This window comes from Labrus mixtus, chromosome 3, assembly GCF_963584025.1.
Source record: "Labrus mixtus chromosome 3, fLabMix1.1, whole genome shotgun sequence".
Taxonomy (NCBI): Eukaryota; Metazoa; Chordata; class Actinopteri; order Labriformes; family Labridae; genus Labrus; species Labrus mixtus.
In genome coordinates, this window is record NC_083614.1 from 5,977,309 (window position 1) to 5,998,167 (window position 20,859).

The 20,859-nt window shown below is 41.4% G+C and overlaps 2 protein-coding genes across 2 annotated transcripts in view; one reads left to right on the plus strand and one right to left on the minus strand.

The window, feature by feature from the left end:
* The window catches only part of LOC132956355 (sex comb on midleg-like protein 2), a 486,888-nt gene that overhangs the window by 62,219 nt on the left and 403,810 nt on the right, over positions 1 to 20,859 (minus strand). The window lies entirely within an intron of this gene.
* The window catches only part of prdm5 (PR domain containing 5), a 50,619-nt gene that overhangs the window by 24,276 nt on the left and 5,484 nt on the right, over positions 1 to 20,859 (plus strand). The window contains exons 13-15 of the mRNA XM_061029576.1: positions 729 to 822; positions 12,113 to 12,198; positions 18,967 to 19,071. Coding sequence (XP_060885559.1) covers positions 729 to 822; positions 12,113 to 12,198; positions 18,967 to 19,071 — 285 coding nt within the window. The remainder of the gene's footprint in view (positions 1 to 728; positions 823 to 12,112; positions 12,199 to 18,966; positions 19,072 to 20,859) is intronic.

Genomic DNA, 20,859 nt, shown 5'->3' on the forward strand with positions numbered 1-20,859 from the left:
GGGTGATGCAGGAAAGGATGGGGGCCCAGAGAGGAGGTGTTCCTGTATTGTTGTCCTGCTGTTGAAACTGTCGCTCTGAGTTTGAGCTTTTCATACTCTGGATTATTCTGTACAAGCGGCCGGAGGGCGGGGGTGAGGGGGGGAGAATTCACAGTAAACTTTTCAACAAGGAATGAGGGGGGGGGGGGGTGCGTGGAGGAAAAGGTAGCACGCTCTTTCCACATGCTCTTCTTCCCTGTATGCATGTGCAGACCTTATGAGTCTGCAGAGCTTAACACTGTGGAGAGCTGGGAGGTAAAAAGGGGAGAGGGGGAGATGAATGCATACGTGCACCCTGGCCTTCAGTCCCCTGGGCTTTGGGACCCCGGCAAATCTGCATCGTCTGTTCTTTGATCCTGCCTTCAGGGCTTCAGCTCGGTGGATCCACTGTCATGCAAACATGTGCATCTCCATTTCTAGTTTACTACTTAGTTATCTGTGCATTCTTAACCCGCTCAGGCATTTAAAAATAAGCTCTGAAGGCTGTGTTCAAAGTGGAATCTGGATTGTGAAGTTACTTTAACAGAACAAAAATGAGATTATGTTTGAAGATGCAGCAGGATAAAGCACGATGAGTACAACGTCCTGACATTGATTCACATTTAACTCTGTAATGTAAGTAGGACGTGGAGCATGAATGTTACAAATGTTTCTCCTAACATCAACCACATGTCCTGTGTTATCCTCAGACTCACACGGGGGAGAAGGAGAAGATCTGCCCGTACTGTGGACAGAAGTTCGCCAGCAACGGCACGCTGAGGGTCCACATCCGCAGCCACACAGGTCAGTGCCCCCTCTGCAGCGTGATGCTTTGTGAAATCTACCCTCCATCAGAGGCCATTAACATCAGCGGCTAAAGTGAGGGATGTGGAGTATCATCATAACACACATATACATGAAGCAAGGATCTCACTTCAGCTCAAACTAGAGTTCCTGTAATAATCACACTGAGAGGGGATGTTCTCTCATTTTCATTTTACATTTAAAGATTTGATCCACCTCCCAATTTCAGCCACAGAACACATCCATCAGTGAGAGAACTTTTTCCTTATTTGTGTAATGCTGTGTAAATGGAGACTGTGGACAGTGATGAACACACAGGCAGACTTAGTACAGTCTTACTTTAATGTAGTTTATTCATTTCCAACAAGAAAATCAAAATACAAAGAAATGATGGAAATTTAAGACAGGATGTTAAATGGCCTATGCAGAGGCAACACTTGCAGAGTTAAGAGGTTACAACTGACAACATGCGACCTCCACTCCGCTCTAACCAAGCAGAAGCAAATGAGGTTCAGACTGAGTTATATAAAAGGTGTCTCAAATGGCACTTGGACATTCTGGGATTACTTAACCTTCCTTTTTAAAAGAAACAAACATGTTATTGCTTTACAGGTAGAACACGTATCACAATAATCAGTAAAACTTACAGTTGAAACTTCTAACATAATCATCCCAATCATGAAGGAAAACATATATTCATTAATAAATAAATCATCATGAGACTGTATCAGAGTGAAAGCCTTTTCACATCACTCATGTGAGGGATATTCAAGACAATCCTTAAAATAGAAATTCAACATTTTCTACTTGTTTCCTTGTTTTGTCCTTCTTGATCCACGTTCAATCCTGTGTTGTTCCATCCCTGTCTGACACACGGACCCCACTGTTCTGTCAGAACGTCTCTTTTTCTGTCTAAAGTGGGTTAATAACAATCTTTAGTGCTTGTTTGGAAAGGTTATTGATTTTCATGATAAATGAGGAAGGTAAACTTGTGTTAGTTAGATGTAGCTATAGGAAGCTAACCAGCTCTTGAGGAAGATGAGAAACACCATTTTGTTCCCACCTGTAAAGCTCTCATGATGCTCCAGAGCTTTTGAACAGGTGAACATATCAAAGAAGAGGCTGCTGATTAGAGCTTCTCCACACACACACACACACACACACACACACACACACACACACACACACACACACACACACACACACACACTAACTTAACACCAGGAAACATGTGAATGAAGGATGAAGAGCACATTTTATCATTCTAAAAAGCCAGCCTGATGTTACACTGCTTCTTTCCTCCAGTCTTTGCACAGACACACAGATAGAGCCCTGGATGTTCATTAAACTGCCTTAAACTGGAAAGCTACACATTCCAGTGTGTTTCCTTACCAACAGACTGGTGCAAAGCCCTGGCACACACAAACACACACACACACACACACACAAACACACACACACACACATGCACACACACACACACACACACACACACACGTACTCACTCTTCTTGGCCTCCAAACTCCTACACTCACTCACTCTTTCATGTTCTCTTTTTCTCTTGGCTGTGTCTCTTCGACCACACTCTTCTTCTCTCTCATGTGGTCTTCTTATTGTCCTCTTGTTTTTCTAGGATTAAATCAACACTTTACTCTGCTTGTTGTTTGCCAGCTTCAGGCACTCCTGCTCAAAGACAGTTTCAGAGGAATTATTTTTTGTTTTTTTCTCAAAGTGGGCCATATGTCTTTATTTGTTTATATATTAGGGTTAGCCTTGGGGGCAAATGTGCCCGATCTAAGTGTATATACTAAAAGTGCTGGGTGGTTTATTTTTGGAGTGTCTGACAACGTCACAAACAGGAGCCGTAAAGAAAGACGATTTCTGTTAAAAGAGTTATCATGCTGCTTTCAAACATGCACAAAATCTTCCTGAAGTTTTCAGGGTGAGCTGCATGTGTGAACGCAAACAGCAACTTTTTTTCATTCTGACTCAACCCAGAATTTTTCCTGTCAGCCCCTGCGAGTACATTTCCGGGATGATCTGATCTGATGTACATTTTCATTCAAAGTGAGCGGGATGGGGTGGTGAAGTTCATAACCTGTGACTGAAGCCATCCAGAGACTGTATGAACCCAACAGGCTCAATCTCTGTGCACATAATGAAACTGCTTCATTTGCCAGTTTGTTCCTCTCTGCTATTTTGTTGAAATTGTCAATGTGGCAAACAACAGGGAGCAGAGATAGAAAGGCAAACATTGTGGTTATAGAGTCGTGTTGCTTCCTCTGAGATTAAATCATGGATCAGTCAGCTTTACATGAGCTGTTCAATCCATACCTCAGAGTGAATTATGAATCATACAAGTTTACCCGTCAGTAGTTTAAAGATTGTTGTGTCAAAATATGTTTGTGTGTGTGTGTGTGTGTGTGTGTGTGTGTGTGTGTGTGTGTGTGTGGTGGTTGGACGGTGGTCCCTTTATAAGCCCACCACACTCTGTCAACAGCTCCCTTTGTATCTGTGTGTGTGTGTGTGTGAGCTGTGTGTTTGTGTATTTCCGTACATGTGTGTATGTGTGAAGGACAAACCAACAGAAAAGGGAGAATGTATACCAGTGTGGGCCCGCTCTGATTGTATTTATATAGAATAAACAAAAGAGAGGAATGCTGGGGGAGGGGTGGGAGCCGAGGGGACACCTCAAAGAAAAGAAAGGAGTAAAGAGAGAAAAGACCACTCCAAGAAAGCATCCAGCCGGAGGACCCCTGACCCCGACTGGCTGTAAATCTGTCCCCTCATTCTATAGACTGGGCTTTTTTTTTGTTTGTTGTGTTGTTTTTTGTGTGTGAGGGGGAAAAAATAAAGCTCCCTGGGCGACAATCCTGACGACTTGTTCTCAAACAGTGAGGAGTGATTTTGTGGGTACACATAACCCCGTGTGTGGATGTGTAAACGTGTGTGATAAATGTGGAATTTGTAGGCTGAATCATAAACCGACACTGTTGATGTAAGTGAAGCTTTAAAGACGGCTGGTTGGTCCGTCCCAAGCCTCTTAAAGATGGCGACCAGCTGAGGTAAAGACCTTTTAAATCGACAGCTTCTCTTGAGCGTCGACAGGAAAGCTTGATCTTGTTTGTCTTCCTGCTTCACAGGAAAAAGTCAGCATTGATTATTTACCTGCTAAACACAGAGGGCTTTGTCAGGATCCCGTGGAGATTTCCTCCCAGCATCAGTTTACCAGTCCAACACTGGGGAGCTTTTTGGGTGGAATCTGAAAGTGAGAAAAATGTAATACTCTAATACTTCTAAATTACTTTTCAATACCATGTTTTAAAATGATACAATCTCTGTTTATGTGACGATCAATATTATCAAAAAGTACCAAAGCTAAATAAACACACAGATCTTCAATGAGATTTTCAAGCAAAAAAATCTGCTTTCCATAAGAGAGATAGCATCATCGGGTTGGAGACATTATGGTAGTGAAATGTTGTCAATGTCTTTGTGCATTTTAGACTTTGTGCAGGAGTTTGAGTGCATTTTCTAATTAATTGAAAACAAGAAATAAGTCATTAAAAGTTGTTTATAAGGAATTCTTCTATTGTTGTTGCTGTGGTATCTTAACATGTATTGATATCGTTGAGTCATATCCAGATTTAAAATGCTGGTATTGAGATAAACCTGTTTTGGTCGAAATTTGTAAATTGGAAAAAGTTTAGAGAGAAAATTAAGATAAGATAAGACACTTTATTGTCATTGTATGTGATACCAAACGAAATTTGGTTGGTGACAAACAGCCCAGCAGCAATCTATGACTTAGTTTTAAATTGTCTAAACTATGCAGCTTTCTGGTTCCACTTAGAAATGATTCAATCTGTTATTTCAATGATCGAAAGTATTGAAAACTAAACTACCAACCTTTTAAAAAACTTTTGGACCTTTGGACTTATTTTAAAGGAGCACCGAGAGAGAGAGAGAGCTCTGAGGAAATTGCACAAATAAGAAACGTTGCCAACATATTTGTGCAGTTTAGACATTGTGTGCAGGAGTCTGTCTGCAATTTGAATTAAAATAGAAAAGAAATGATCCAACATTAGGTGCCTCGGACTTGTGTTTTCGATGCGGCGGCATGAAAACAGTCATCCATAGTGACTTGAACTCGTATCAAATCTCAGTTTAAAATTCTGGTATTGTGACAACCTCATTTAAAAACATCAACTTGAGAGTGTGAAGAAAAGCTGGCAGGACATGTACTGTGTATTTGGCTTTGATTTTTGTTTGATTTTATTTAGTGAGAACATCATGTCGGGCTCAAACGCATTAGCTGCAGAGCCACACAGGCAGGCAGGCGTCTTCTCCGAGAGCAAGCCTGCATGAGATCACCACAAAATGAGAGCTGTCAGAAAGTTGGAAGTGGACGTAGGAGACGTTGGTGAACTCAGGAGGCATGATGGATGTTTCTGTCATCTTTTAAATGATTCTTTTTTTGGCCCTCTCATGGCGTTAATGTGTTCTTCTCCACATCACAGCGCAGTGCGAGGAGATTTTTCCCACCATGTGTGCCACGATGTGGTGAACAAACCCGAGTGGCTTCATGAGGTTTTATTTGTGCCAGGGGAGATGTGACAGAACGCAGAGCCTCAGTGTTACGCTGACATCATGGCACATGTCATGTTTGGGCTCAGTGATCACTGTGGACCCATGAGCTGTGTTACAACAAATTGCTTTGGCATTTTAACCCCTTACATTACAACATGATTCCAGTGGGCACCACTCTGCGTTTGACGTTGTGTCTGTGATGATGTTCTGTGGCTTTAAATCCCGCACAGAGCTGGATTTGATTTTTACTAACCCAACTGATTTGGTTATTCTTTACTTGTGCGTTTCAATAGACACATTTTGTTTCACTATTGAACAAACTTACAAAGCCATCACTGAGTTTAAGTTCCTGCCTGCCGCTCTCTTCTGCGCAGCTTTATCCCTTAAAAAAAAGTAGCTCTCGTTAAATAAATCAGGCTTTGTCCATCAATATTTTGAAAAAAGATGCTGTCAAAATTTGGTATTTAAGTATTTCCACTCCTTATTTTAAATCATTTTTTAACCACAATAACAGAGATGTAATCCATGGACTTTGTCTCACACTATCGGAATGTGTACATACGCAAGTGTATGAAACGATGTTACAAATGTAAACGCAGACCAGCGGGGGAGGAGGGGCCAATCGTGCTCAGGTGCTTTACAAAACAATCCTGCCTAAAGTTCAGTGAACTCTGAGGCAGAAAAAAAAAGAAGAAGGCTACTTTTTGAGTTCGAACAGATTTCAGAGTGAGACAAGAGTTGATAAAAACCAAACACGTTGCATTCAGTATTGTGCTTTCAGTAAATAATGAGACAGAGAATACATTTGAAGCAGCCTGTTCTTACGTACACTGCTGGCACTGGACAGAGGATGCTTATTGTCTGGGTGTCATTTGTTATAATAATTATACACAGCCATATTTAGACGCTTCAAAGAGCCGCGCGTTGCAACATCAACTGATCTCACGACACAACAACTGCCCTCAGATGGACATCTGGTGCAACTCTGGAATCACTGAACCTATTTACGTACAGATGATTGCTTTGTTGTCACTGTGGTCATGGTTACGATCTTGTACATAAAATCATCCTGTAGTCTCTGATGAAAAGTTCCTCACTTATGCATCTTTAAGTGGTTCTGGATGCATATTTACAACAGGCTCTTTCATTATTTTTCGAAACCTGGGTCCTATTTTCAAAATATTTTGGGCTCTAAATGACTAATAGGTTGAACAAGTTGTGGAATTGCTCCACTAAGATTGCCTCAGCTGTCAGCTGGGAAACAGGGTGTAATGACTGCAATGCAATCTTAGAGGGAATGATGATCAAAGTCTGTCCATTCAAAGTGCTTAGTGCACAAATGATCACATTGTTATTCTGAAAGTCTAAAGACAGAAATGATCTTACAGAGACGGGACAACATGCTTTATTAGAGCCAGAAACTGCAGCTCCATCCGCTCCCCTCAAAGTCACCAACTCCCTCAACAAATACAATCATTTGACCTCACAGAACGTGGGAGCTGCTGGTCTATCGCTGCCGTGATCAGTAGCATGTTTCTAATAATAACTTTGTCTTTTGAGGTAAAGTTATTTTTTGAAATAAGGTATTAATGGTTTGAAGAGAGTGATGTAAGGTTTTTTTTTCTGGTTTGAGAAAGAGAATCCAACCTTAACAGAACGTTCTGTACCTAGAAGGATCGGGTTGTCATGTCACCACATTTTTTTATTATCATAGGATACATGTTGAAATACCATGGCAACAAAAATAAAAGTCCTGGGAGACTAATAATGGGAAGTTTCTTGTTGTCAGTTACCAAAAATTGTAACGATTATTGCACTCCTGCACACCGTCTTCATTGCACAAATACATTAGCTATGTTGCAGAACCCATGTTTACAAAGCTTCAATGCTGAAACATTTCAAATGTAATCGTTCAATCAACAACTGAGACAGTGTCACCTCCTCTGCTCCTCTGTTTGTAAGAGACTTAAAGTAACCTCAATTTGAGAAACATCTGTATTTCCCGACCTCTTGAGTTTGAATGGACCACGGCTACTCTCTCTCTTTTTCCCACCTTTGGTTAAAAGTATGACTGAATGATCTGTTGTCGTTTTTTTAAAGCTTTGGTACAGATATGGTAATAATGATTATTAAACACATGGTATCAAAGAGTATTGAAGTGGCAGAAATGTTTACAACCTTTCTTCAAAAATAATCTGCAGTGCACTTCTACTTATTCATAAATCGTCCCTCTTTGTCGACTGTGGGAACAAAAATGGTCATGATCCCAAAAGTTTTCTCACAGGAGCTTTAACAAAAAAGTTGTTTTAGGGGTCCTTACTGTGGTGTTGTTGGACAATTGGATTAGAGCATGGCTTAAAGAGCACTTTTGGGGGGAAATTAAAAGTTGATTGAGTGCACTTACGGTGTAATCATCATGGTCTATTTCAAGGCTGCAGGCTGAGGCTCTTTAGTACCTATCGGCCGTTTAGACCGTACAGTATGTCAAAATAGGGCCCAGGTTTTGAAATACCGGGGATGGCCTTCAATTTGGATGGTATTACTATTTGAGATGTGTGTTGACAGGTTGGATCAGCTGCATGTGGGGTATAATGTCTGTATGATACAGTTACCCTCATAAGGGCAAGTTCAAGAGAATTGTTTGCGGAAGCAGAGAGGTCCACTGAGACCCCGGCTATAATGGAAAAGGTCAAGTGTAAAAGTTGTCGGGCGTTCCTATGGATCATCAAAGGCGATCTCTTATCATCTCCAAACACACTGATATCACGTTACCTCTGTCGGTATGCGACGTGAGGCGGAGAGGAGGACAGTGCAGGGCCCACTGTCTGCTGTACCGGAGGAAGTGGTGAATTAATTTCTGACAGACAGCACTAATGTCTTTCAGACCGGAGCCCTGAAGCTACAAAGCTTTTCTCCATAACACGAACACTGTGCAGCAGGCAGATAACAACAAAGCCGGTCCATCTGCTAAGCAGACACACGGCATGTATGCACACACACACACACACACACATACGACACACATGGGGGTGCCAAACGGATCGATTAGCAGACGAGGAGTGTGAGGGCCACAGCAGGGGCCATGGGGAGACACCCAGGGTCAAAGAGATGGTGTTCTGTTTCAGCACATGCTAAATCAGTTACCATCTCCGCACACATAAAGACCCCGGCTCAGAGCTGCAGCCACCTCCTCATAATCCCCAAACAATCTGGCTCAATCTGGAGAATAAGTGGAGGGGTTTCCAGTTACAGTAACTCAGCAGAACAGACACCGAGACCCTCACACGCATAACACCGAGCAATGTTGCCAGAAAGTTACTACTTAAGTTTCCAAGTAGCGTTTTGTTTATTTCCTGTTTCCGCTAAAGGGATCGAGTTCCTCTTGTTTAACTCTGGGCATGTTGAGGCTGAGGATAAGCCAAAAATTTCTGGACTTAAATGTAGTATTGAGTCCATAAGTGGCTGTATTTATGAATGACCTCTCTTAGAATATCAAATACCATCATTTTCTCTGCTTTTTTTCCAGCCGAGGCACACATGTCCAGACTCGGGGAGCGTATAGGTTAAGTAGGTGAATTGGTGTGCACTTATGTGTTCGCATGGGTGCGGTTTTTCTGTGTATTATCCGACAATAGCCAGCTCCTGGGAGGGATGTGATCCAAGCCGCAGAAAACACACTGGCACACTGTGCTCCGGTGCTATTAGTGCACTAATGCCTTCCCCAGGACTCCCCCAAGGCCGGCACGGGGGCCTTAACCCGATACCACACATGCTACACAACACATAGGATTTTGCTCTCCTCTTTCTCCAAACACATCTGGGATTCAGATTTTTCCTGTTTGTCAACAAAAGGCCTCCGACAGGCTGAGACGGCCCAGACGGGGGACAGAACGGCGAGCTGCCCCTCTCTGCACATGTTTCACTTTGTGTAATCAGTCCACATATGTCCCTTTTAACCCTTTCTACACCCAACGTTACACATTTTATTACTTTGTGTCACAGCACTCCTCCTCGTGCTCCTCTGAAGCCCTCTGGTGGGGGGGGGGGGGGGGGGTTATGGTGGGTTTAGACCCCCACGTGTACATCTGCTACATGACAGCTGTCCAAGCTGCTCTGGTAAAGACACAGGATTTTACGGGATATGAATGCATTCAATTTAACCATTGTAACCTTTTGACTGTCAGAAGTTGGACTGATTTGGAAAGCCTTAATGTTGGTGCACTAGCCTGTAATTGAAAAAGGTCTGATTAGCTCATGTCTCAACAGGCACACACTGTGAATTTTTTTGATTACTCATCCATGTAATGGTTGGTCAAGGGGCTTAAAGGGAAACATGAATCTGTATTGACATTGGGTCATATATGTAGTAGATCTGTTCAGTCGTATCTTGTCCAGGAAAAAAAAGTGCAGCAGTTGTTGACATTTGTGTTTCTGCAGTGATAAACTACCCTTGAACATTTTGCCTCTGCATGCCTTCACACTCGCTGTAGGAAACTAGAGGAGAATCCTTCCTCCTGCACAGCTGGGTTCGTAGCAGAAGGATAATATTGCTCTTCTCAGAAGTTCCCTCGATGGATTTTCTGATTTAATAAGCATCTTTGCATTTTGAATCCCAGGGAAACACAGCTAATTAACCTTATTACTTAAAGGGGCAGAGCATCTCCCCCATCAATAAAACTACTCGGCAGCCTGTTCGACAATTAGTCACCAAAGGCAGATTACGTCGGTGTGAAGCAGATTGTGAAATGAGATTGTTGCACTGAAGAAATGAGTACAAACGTGTAGCAGTTGGTTTCTATAATTAGAAGTGTTTCATTACATTTAACTTTGTACACTTGAAGGCATTATATCATTTCAGGAGATAGGGGGTTTCTAATATCATGAGGTAGAAGATTAAACAAAATATGGACTCTGTAACAGTGAGTTCTCCTCTATTTTCTAAAAAAAAAAAAAAAAACAGTTTGCACAGACTTCCTTTAGAAGGGTACCTTAGAAATGAATTATTAAACCCAGAATTTTTCCTCATCATGTTTCTACTGTATCTTCCTCCCTATAATTTCAGTGTGGCTCTATAGGTTACCTCATATCCCTTCTATACATTAGTAATCAGCTCGGTTGCTCCTATCTGGCTCGTGGATCAGCAGGCGGTAAATGCATCCATGTGTTAGCGTCCCGTTTGACTGACAGCCCGTCACTTTCTCTTTGTCATCATCGCTGGGCGCTCAGATAGGATCTGTGCAAGTTTGCTCTGAATTCTTTTGATCCAGTTTGGATAAAGCCATTCTGCCTCTGATGTGCTCCTAAACTGTTGGCCAGTTGGGGCTCAGATAGCGAGCCAACATAAGCTTCTGCAGCGCTGTGGAAAGTCAGCGTGCATGCAAAATGAAAGGGTCTGGATGGAAGGAAGATCTCTGGTCTACCAGTAGCAAGGTCAAGGCAGGTCAGGAAGAACAGAAGACAGAGGCAGCACCATGTGCACTTCAACATCCTACTCCGCAGCACAGCAGTGATACACAAATATCCATCGGCATTCTTTCCTCTTCCTGGCAGTGAAGCTCTCTTGGTTGTTTTGGAAATACATTTTTGTTTCATTTAGAGCCAGTTTGACTCCGCTACATTTCTATGAAAGTTCTCGTTACTCTTTACTTTTGCTCTGATGTCAGCTCATGAATTTTATTTTCTACAATCCAATCTGAAAGACAATAAACTGTGTTTGTGTAGTTCTGTGTGTGGTAGGTGGTGTTGCTGTACCTGTACATCACGTCTCCGTGGTTGAACGTAGAGCAAACGCGGGAGTAAACATCCCTCAGATAAGACGGCTCATATAGTGCCGGAACCACCGTCGTCCTCCTTCATGCACGGCCTGCTCCGACCTCCAACTCTGAAGTGTGGACAACATGAAGGCGAGGAATACAAAGGAGAAATCCTTCCTGTATCTTATCCCATCTGCTCTTTTGTCCAGAGTTAACACTTGTTATGAATTGGTGTTATACAAATTATTGATTGATAGTAGTGGTGGTGGTAATAATGGCTACAGCAGAGAAGGATGATGATTCTCAACCTGAGCAGCCATGGCCATATCTTCAGCCTATGTTATAAATGTGAATGTTGTCTCACGGTGTTAAGCCAAGATGACATTTTCCCTGCTCATCAGGTTGTTTTTGTTGTTCCCATTATTATTCTGTTAATTTGCAAATCCGTCGCATGTGAGTTAAAACATGTTCTCTGCATTTTATGTGCTCTGAATAAACATACAAGATGATACAAAAACACGTATCACAGGCCCTTGTGGTAAGATATATAAACATCGCACAAAAAGTAAGGACATTTGTGTTTGGTAGATTATGTCTTGGTCTTGCTTCTTGACAACAATCTTATATCATTGGAAAGCCTGTTTATTTCCCTTTTAAATGTTGCCACATTTGTAAGGAACATGCATTTGTGGGATGAGCAGCAGAGCTGAGTATGTGGGTTGCACCCATGAAAAACTTTTTGTGTGATGTTTATGTAGATATATTTGCAGTGCTGTTTATTTAATGTAGTACATTTTTATTGGTCAATTTGTGTCTGCATACATGAGCTTTTGAAATTGAAATGTGCCTGTTTTGCAGAGTTGATGTTGAAATAAGTATTCAGTATCTGTTATCAGTCTCATGTGAATGATGTTTTCTCATGCACACTATTTGTTTTTGTTCCTCAGGTGAGCGTCCATACCAGTGTCCGTACTGCGACAAAGCGTTCAGCAAGAACGATGGCCTGAAGATGCACATCCGCACACACACTCGCGTAAGTTTCCCCCGTCTCTGTGCTCCTGTTTGTATAACCTTCATCTTTCATACTGATATAAACTTTTCCAGATTCTTGGATACTAATTTTATTGGTTGATCCTGATCAGATGCTCATCAGTTGTTTGGATGAATGTTTTATTTTTGTCTTCTCCATCACACTAATGGTCCTTAATTATAGGCAAACTTTCTGACCAATTAGAGCACCAGTATGTTCTGCCTACACACTTTCATAACAAAGTGCACCACAACACATGCACCTTGGGCCTTTTTTTTCAGAGCAGCAAGGTAAATGTGCAGTAGATTACACACAATGAAAAGCACACAGGTGTGTATATATATTAACAGTAATTTTGGCTGTGTTCCATTTAGCTTCTTCAGTTTCAGGGTCGTGGTATTGTGCATGCTCACTGCATGTAACAGCTGACTCAGACACCTGAATAGAACGATTGTTAAAGTTATTATTAAACCCTGTGCCTTCCTTCTGTACGGGTCAAAATGTCTGCTATTATAAAAGGTGAGGAGGAACTCTATTAATCCCTCATTGTTATCATCTAATTACACTTTTCAATGTAGTTTAATGAGTGAAGTAAACGGGGGTAGAGACAGAGAAAGGGATGCTGACCCAGTGTCAGGTGTCACACTGACATTCTGATTCAATCTGGAGCTCTTTGCTTCAGGGTTTTCTGTTCAGCTGTTATCTGAACTGCAGAGTGTGCAAAAAGATATTCTCTCACACACCTCATGGATAGAGTGAAGTCCTGTCTCCTCTGTGTCTCACATATGTGACACTCCCAGCCTATTTAAAATGAGGTAATTCCCACAGTTGCAGGTTCTTTCATGAATCATTTAGTAAAGTCTACTGACACTAGGCATGACTAAAGAACAGCAAAACAATACTGACTGACATTCACCTGCAGACAAAGGAACCATTGTCTTGATTCCTTAACATGTGAATGTTAAAGGATAATTCTGAAGGTTTTTAATCTAAAGCCCTTTTTCAAGTTATAAGGAGCCTTAATGACTAATAGGTAGAAAAAGTCTGGAACTGATCGAGGAGTGTACTTTAAAACACACCAGTGACACGCTGACACATGAAGTTGTTTTAACAACTAAACTGAATGCATCCATGCACAGATGGACTTGCTAAGGAGCAGGATGTGTTATTTGAAACCAGAAACAGCCGTAATGTTAATGTCTTTGAGGCCACCAGACTCCATTGAAAAAAAAACAACAATTTAACGTTGCAGAGTGCAGCGAGTGCTCATCTTCAGCTGTCTTGATTAGATAGTTTTATTGTGTTATTATGTGACATATTATGTGTTGGATCATAGCCAACCATCTGAAAAGCACCTAAAGACAAACTGTAACACAAATGAACTTACTGATTTAAGTGGCAGCAGACCAGCAAGTCCTGTCTTCTGCAATATTAAAGGAGTGTTTTTGTCAATGGAGTCTGGTGGCTGTAAAGAAACATGAAGATCTCCCTCTGAAGAGAGCATTTTGGCGTTGTTGTCAGACTCTCTGAATGACAATCATGAGCATGTAAGTGGTAAAAAGATTGTTTCAGCACATACTCTGATTACATTGCAGCCTTGATAGCCCATGGTTTTCTACTGCGGTGGTAAAGAAATCTGCTGCAGCCATTTAGATACGTCCTGACTTATTAGTCATTAAAGCATTAAAAAACAAAACAAAAATGCAGTTCAGGTTAAAAAAACAGACACCCCTAAAAGTGAGTCAGGGCTCAGGGTGGAGAAAGGAGGAGGTAAGTTTCTCTCTGGCGTTTTAAAGTCATTCTTTTCCCTGCATCACTTCTCAACACGTTGAAGTTGTAATACATTTCCAAACCTCTCTGAGCATCTGGACGTGTGTGTTTGAGCCACTTGTGATGAATGAGACTTAATATTTGTTTCATCAGAGATTTCCATCATCAGTTCGTACAGCTCTGACTGTGACAGTGGCAGCCTGTCAGCACTGTTAATTTCAAAGATCTTTTTTTTTTTAATGCTGTCCAGAGTGCAGCGCTGTGCTCCACACTGTGCTGATAATGGAGGTCTGCTCCTGCCTGCCTGGGGTTGGCGTCTCTCAGTAGAAACAGGTATCATTTTCTGCTGTGCTGCTGATTAAACAGTCTGATGTTTGGCTCTTAATGGCCTCAGATCTGCCTTTGCTCAGCGCGCTCTGAAATATCGGCTGAGAAGTTACAAACAGCAGAGCCAGATGAAGTCACTGCCGAGCTAAACAAATGTCATTGGGCTGAAAGAGCTCGCTGTTGATGTACACGATTAAAGATGGATGCATTTGGAGTTTGTGCGTTTGTACCACAAACCACATGACAGGCACGCTAAAATGAAACACACTGGATGACGATATGAACTACTGACATTTTGGATATTTGAGACATTTTTCATGACATTGTTTTGATCTCTAATGAGAATGGATGTGACTGCATGTTGAACAACTATTTTTTTTTCATATTTTCTTTGATGAAAGGCGTTTCATATTTTGGATCAGGATATTTTATAACTCGCGGCTGTCAAAGACAAACTTTCTGTTCTTTGTTAAACAAATGTGAGACTACTTGTGTTCCTGATGTAACTTCCAAAGAAAAATTATCAAATTAGAAGAAGAAGGGGACTAAACTGTGATGTAATTTCTAGTAGGGTTACTTCAAATCAGCTGATGCTGTGTTGAGGTAATCCTTCTGTGTAAGCGAACATGACGGATAAATGTAAGAGGACAGGACCAGAAATTTAAATGGGCCCTTTTTTATGACAATGTTTACATTAAAATATCATAATTATTAAAAAATTGACTAAACCTATGTAATTAAAAAAAAAATGTGTTGAGTACTTACATTGCCTCAAATATTTCCAACAGTTATCAAAGCCAGAGTAATCCGTAATTTTATAGCTTTAAGGGGACAATGTCTTGTTAAGGCGGCCTCCATGACAGACAGAATATTTATCGTTGCTGTGGAAACACCGGATGTTACGTCAAAGATCACTACATAAGGAATCGGGAATTGCTACTGAAAGCTGCCATACTGTTGCTGTTTATCCTGCTGTGATAAAAACGTCATGTAAATTATACTTGGATACATCGTCAGTAAACATATACTCTTCTTCATGTTTGTTTCGCCCGTTCATCTTTACTATGGCAACGGGGAGTTCGTTTTCACTGGGGGGAGGGTGGGAGTAGCAGAGAGAACTCCCATGATTCCCCTCTAGCCTCGACGTCATCTTTTGTTATTGTAGTGTTGATTGAGAGCCCCCTGGTGGCTGAATCTACATATTGTATCTTTAATGGTCTAAATAACAAATAGATAAAAATATAAACAGACATACATTGATAGGTGGCGCTGCACTACTGTCAGCCTGTTACAGCCCCTCTCGCCCATCACTGCATTTTCCTTCAATTTAGCTTTTTTATACGTACACAAAACTCTTGAAAACTTCATAAAAATGTTTCTTAAGGCAAAAACTTACTCATTGTGTTCAACTCTGCTGCTGTTTCCACCATTTCCACATCGCTCTTTTTACATCATGTGCTGCCTCCTGAGACCCCCCCTCCTGTCATCCTGTCTGTCACCTGCTGTGAGGTGCACATGTGAAGAGGCAACTCAGGAAGATTACTCAGTCTGTACTGAAATGTTCAAGAGCGCATGTGTGAAAAGGGCTTTTGTAGCCTTTAGGCTTTGTGTTTTGGTTTACTTTTCTGGTGGACTAATTTATTACGCAACTGCTACAGGATGGACAAAAACCTTGTTGGGCCACCTCCACATGTAGCAGTTTAGTTTACTCCTCAGAACAGCTGTTAGCTCTTTGTAGCACAGTGAGGCTAACCAAATAAAGGGCCTGATGTTTCCTGCAAGCTAAAGAGAAGGAGAAGATGCAACAAACTTAAACCAGTCCAAATGTGTGGACTGTGCCCTGTTTTGTAATGACTGTAAACACAAAAATGTCCTCTAGAGATAAATATTAAGTAATAAGTGAAATGGCCAATTATTTATGACAATGCTCGAACAAGGCAGGTTCAGATTGTTATTTTCAGTGTCATTAAGAAAATGATCCCTACAGAGATATACGTTTTTGATAAGAAGTTGAAGCCTCATTTTTATTTGAAACATAGTTCCATCACTCTTCTCAAAGCTACCAGACTCCATTGGCATTAATGGTAACTTTTCTTTGATAAACACAGGAGTTTCTGGTCTACCGCTATAAATCCTTTAAAACACTTTAGACAAATCATAACAAATAAACACTTCTATCAAATATCATAAAACTGGTCTTATACTTGTTTATCTGCTGAAAGAACCCCACACTGAACACACAGGCGGATGTGATAAAAACACACAGCCATTGTGTGTGTTGAGTTATATAATTCACACTATATAATAGATGCCATTGTGTCAGCGAGCTGTCTGTTGATTTGTAACTTCACTCTGAAGCCTAATGGAGCACAATGACTTCCTATCGGCCTGCTGCTTTACAAATACACACACATTAAACAGGACACATGAGACGCAAGGCTCGTCTGGAGTAAATAAACCAAACTCCATCTTTTTCATTTATAGACGTGCTCTTTGCTCAGAGTGGTCCGATTCAGACGACAGGTCAGGGCAAAGATCATCAAGTGAACAGCTGCTGGAGAATGAAGGGCATCAGGTACAGATGTTCGATGTTACCGGGGTCACAGTGATGCATTCTGGGTAAACCTCATCACCTAAGTCCATCCATGTGTTTCCTAACCTCTGCACTTTGACCCTATGTAGTTTTTTCCTTTTGTCATATAGGAACCTTTTATTCCTGGGTGATTCTTGGAAATTTGCATCACATAGATCATGACTGGAGTGTTTCCACACACACACACACACACACACACACACACACACACACACACACGAACACGCTGCTTTATTTCCATCACCCCCCTTTCTTTCATTCAGTCACACAAACAGTTGCATCCTTAAACACGCACACACGCAGTGAACCTGATCTTTACCTCCTTTTGTATCCCGTGTCATTGGGCGCTCCTTGCCCCGCCCACATGATAGCGCCTTTCCCAGGACCCTTACTTCCTGCATTCACCCCGTTCTCATGACAACTAAGCTTCAAATGGGTAGAGCCTTTTTTTGCTATCAGCCAGACTTGTCAAAAACAGCTTCCCCAAAGAGTGACACTGGAAACAAACTCCTGAGATCTGCACTATTTTCACTTCTCCTCTCATCTTTTTAGGTGGCACCACTTGTTTCCCCTCAGACTGCAGGACACACCCACACACACATTTACACACACATACTTGCAGATTTTTGTACAAACACACCCACAGTGAGATAGCTGCCTTGACTGACACTAAGGCGGGCCTCCAAACTGCACAGAGGAAATGTTCTTTGGTAAACTGATGAGGTGTGGAGACGGAGGAGTGATATTCTACAGCCGCAGAGAGCCAGCGCTCTGATACATGTTCAAAGGGATTCTGTGCGCCGTGTTTTCCTTACTCTTTTGAGGAATCCATGTGGTTTTGATGGCCCCTACTCCGGTCATTTCCTCCCTACTGCAGGGGCTGTACAATCTTTCATTTCATATCTTCATGAGCTCCCAGGGAGAACACCGGGTGTGAAGTGAGAGAGGGGATCAGTGTCGCAGGATGAGTTACTGCTGGACAACATGACAGAAAAATTAAACCAGGACAAGTTTTCTGTTCTCATTAAAATATGTGTATATATATATATGTTTATATATACTGCTCACACATTTAAACTGTACATTTTTAAAACACTTTTAGTTTCCCCTTTCATTTTCCAAGACTCTTTGGAGGTTGGGATGTCAGAGGAGGCTGCAGGCTGAGCTGCTGCTAACAGTGTTAACTTAGTATTTAAGGTCAGGGTTCATTAATCGCTCAAAACTGTAATAACAGGGGCGTGATAGCCTAGCGGTTATGTTGCCTGGGTTGCCATGTACGGAGGATAAAGACCTCATCACTGGCTGTGGGTTCAAATCCAACTTCAGCCCTTTGATGCATGTTATCCCCCACTCTTTCCTCCCAACATGTTCTGACTCTCTTCAGCTGTCCTATCTAATACAGGCCAAGAACTGTTATAACAAAGAATAAAGCAGATTGTTGTGATGTTAAAATATAAAAAATCTACGTTATTTTCTTTTGGAGGGCCTATGGGGGCTGTGAGCAGAGCTGAAATTATTTCAGGTTGTTCACACTCATTTCAGACCTCAATGACTGAAACCCTTTTCAAGTCAAGTGATTTAGTTTGAAATTCACTGACCTCATCAGTAGTTTTAGGAACAGAAAAAAAACAAAGTCATTTGTAAATGTGTCAATGCAGACCACCTGGTTGATTTCCTGTTGTGTGATAATCTGAGAGATCTGTCATTGTGTAGTAACAACATGTCCAAAGTTAATCATTAAGTTATCAACATTGATGTCATTAAGACCCTGTTTGAAAAGCAATTAACTGTGTGTCAATGTGTGTGTGTAACTAAGATATTTCTCCACTCCACTTTTCCACTGTGCCGTGCTGTTTGTTTTTCCTCTGTGCACACGTGTGTGTTATTACACTGCAGTACGGCATCATGGACACAACGCATCTCCAGGTTTTGTCCATATGAGATCAAACTGGGGACGTATTGTGTTTTACATATATATATATGTATATGTGCTGGTATACACTGACTGTACTAACCTTTGTCTTTGTGTGTGTGTGTGTGTGTGTGTGTGTGTGTGTGTGTGTGTGTGTCTGTCATTGCAGGAGAAGCCGTATAAATGCAGCGAGTGCAACAAAGCCTTCAGCCAGAAACGAGGGCTGGACGAGCACATGAGGACCCACACAGGAGAGAAACCTTTCCAATGTGACGTGAGTGATCCCTGCAAGAGTCTGTGTGTGTTTGTGTGTGATGGCATGAGGCCAGATGTGGAGAGTTAAGGGGTGGGTTTGGGGGCTCAGTAAGAGGCAGATAGTGATCTTGCTTCTCTTGAGGGGCCAGGCAGGCTGATCTCACGTAAACACATTGAGAGGATCAGAGGGAGAAATTACCGTCTGCTTATAATACTGCTGCACAATAATTACTCTCAGAGACTGGGGTGTGTGTGTGTATGTGTGTGACAGAAGATGTTGTCCATGCTAGGAGCAAACTTTTAAGGCTCTGTGTTTCATCACCAGTTAAAGTTGGAAACATACATGAAAGGCAATTAACTGTGTTTGACCTGCTTTTTGCTTTCAAAGCCACAGCTGCATCTTGGAAATGTCTTCAATTCAAAATGATTCAAAACCTACCCAACTATGTTTAAAAAAACAATATAATGGATAATGATTTAGCTAAAGAACACACAACACATTTCAAACAGAATTAAGATCATGTTATTTTCTATGATTCTAGGCCAAAGCGTTAAAACTGTGCAGCATGTTAGACAAAGACTCAGCATGAAGTAAAAGGGACAGGTGCACAAAGTGATCGTGGTTAAAGCCACCTGTTACCATCTTCAGACAATCTCTGCTCTCCCTCTTTATACATAACAGCTAGCTCATTTTCAGGAGACTAAAGAGATCAACTTTGAATATAACAAACTGTTTCAGAGGTAGAAAAATAATAATGATTTGTCATAAAGGTTCTCAGTCATCAAGGTAATTGTTATAATCCTAGATACCTGTTTCCTAATGAAAGGATAACGCTCAGTGAAGAAACCCCTTACACCCCCCTCCTAATGCTCTACTGATAAGTTACATAACCTACCTCATGGCCCCTATTGGCCCCCACAATGGGCAGGAAGAAGAGGTGGCTTCTTCTTGAAGATGTTCTGAACAACTGAAGAAGCCTTATGTATGAGAAGCCAAATGTCTTTCAGAACTTCAACAAGAAGAGTCTAGTTGCCGTTGACGCTTCACCTGACCTACAGGGACAGCTGTGGCTTAGTGGTAGAGTTGGTTGTCTCTGAACCGGATGGTTTTGGGTTCGTTCCCCAGAAACCTGCAGACACAAGTTCAATGTGTCCTTGGGCAAGACACTGAGCCTCAAATTGGACACTTCACATAGCCTACCATCAGTGTGAAAATGGTTTGAATATGTAGGTGTGACTTGTAGTGTAAAGCACTTGGAGTAGTCAGTAGGGGTGTAACAGTACACAAAAAGTTTGGTTCGGTACGGTTCCAAGTTTTGAAGCTTCGGTTCGGTACATTTTCGGTACAGTAAAGGGACCTCATGCAACTTTTTTTTTCTTTATTAGGAACACTTAGAATTTCCCTTTTACACATTGGGCTAAGTGCAGCATCGACAGTTCAGACTTGTACACCTGCTCAGGTTACTTTTTAATAACATTTTAAATTAAAAATAAACTTATGCTGCATCCTTCAACCAAAAGAGTCTCCAATAAATAAAAGATATGAATGAAATAAAGCATTTTAGAATGAAATGAAGTAATTAATATAGCCTATATGTAAAAATATTTCTTCTTAATTACATTTCCACCTTTTAGTTTATGAAGGCACCAGTTTTTTGAATGCCCTTTGAGCACATAATAAACCTAATCACATCTGTGACAGTATAGTTTCATCTCAGAACTATTAATATTTCCCTCTGTTGATATAAGAACTTCAACGGCATTTGTTATGGCTTTGGCCCGTTTAGAATTACTAGTAAAAGTCTGT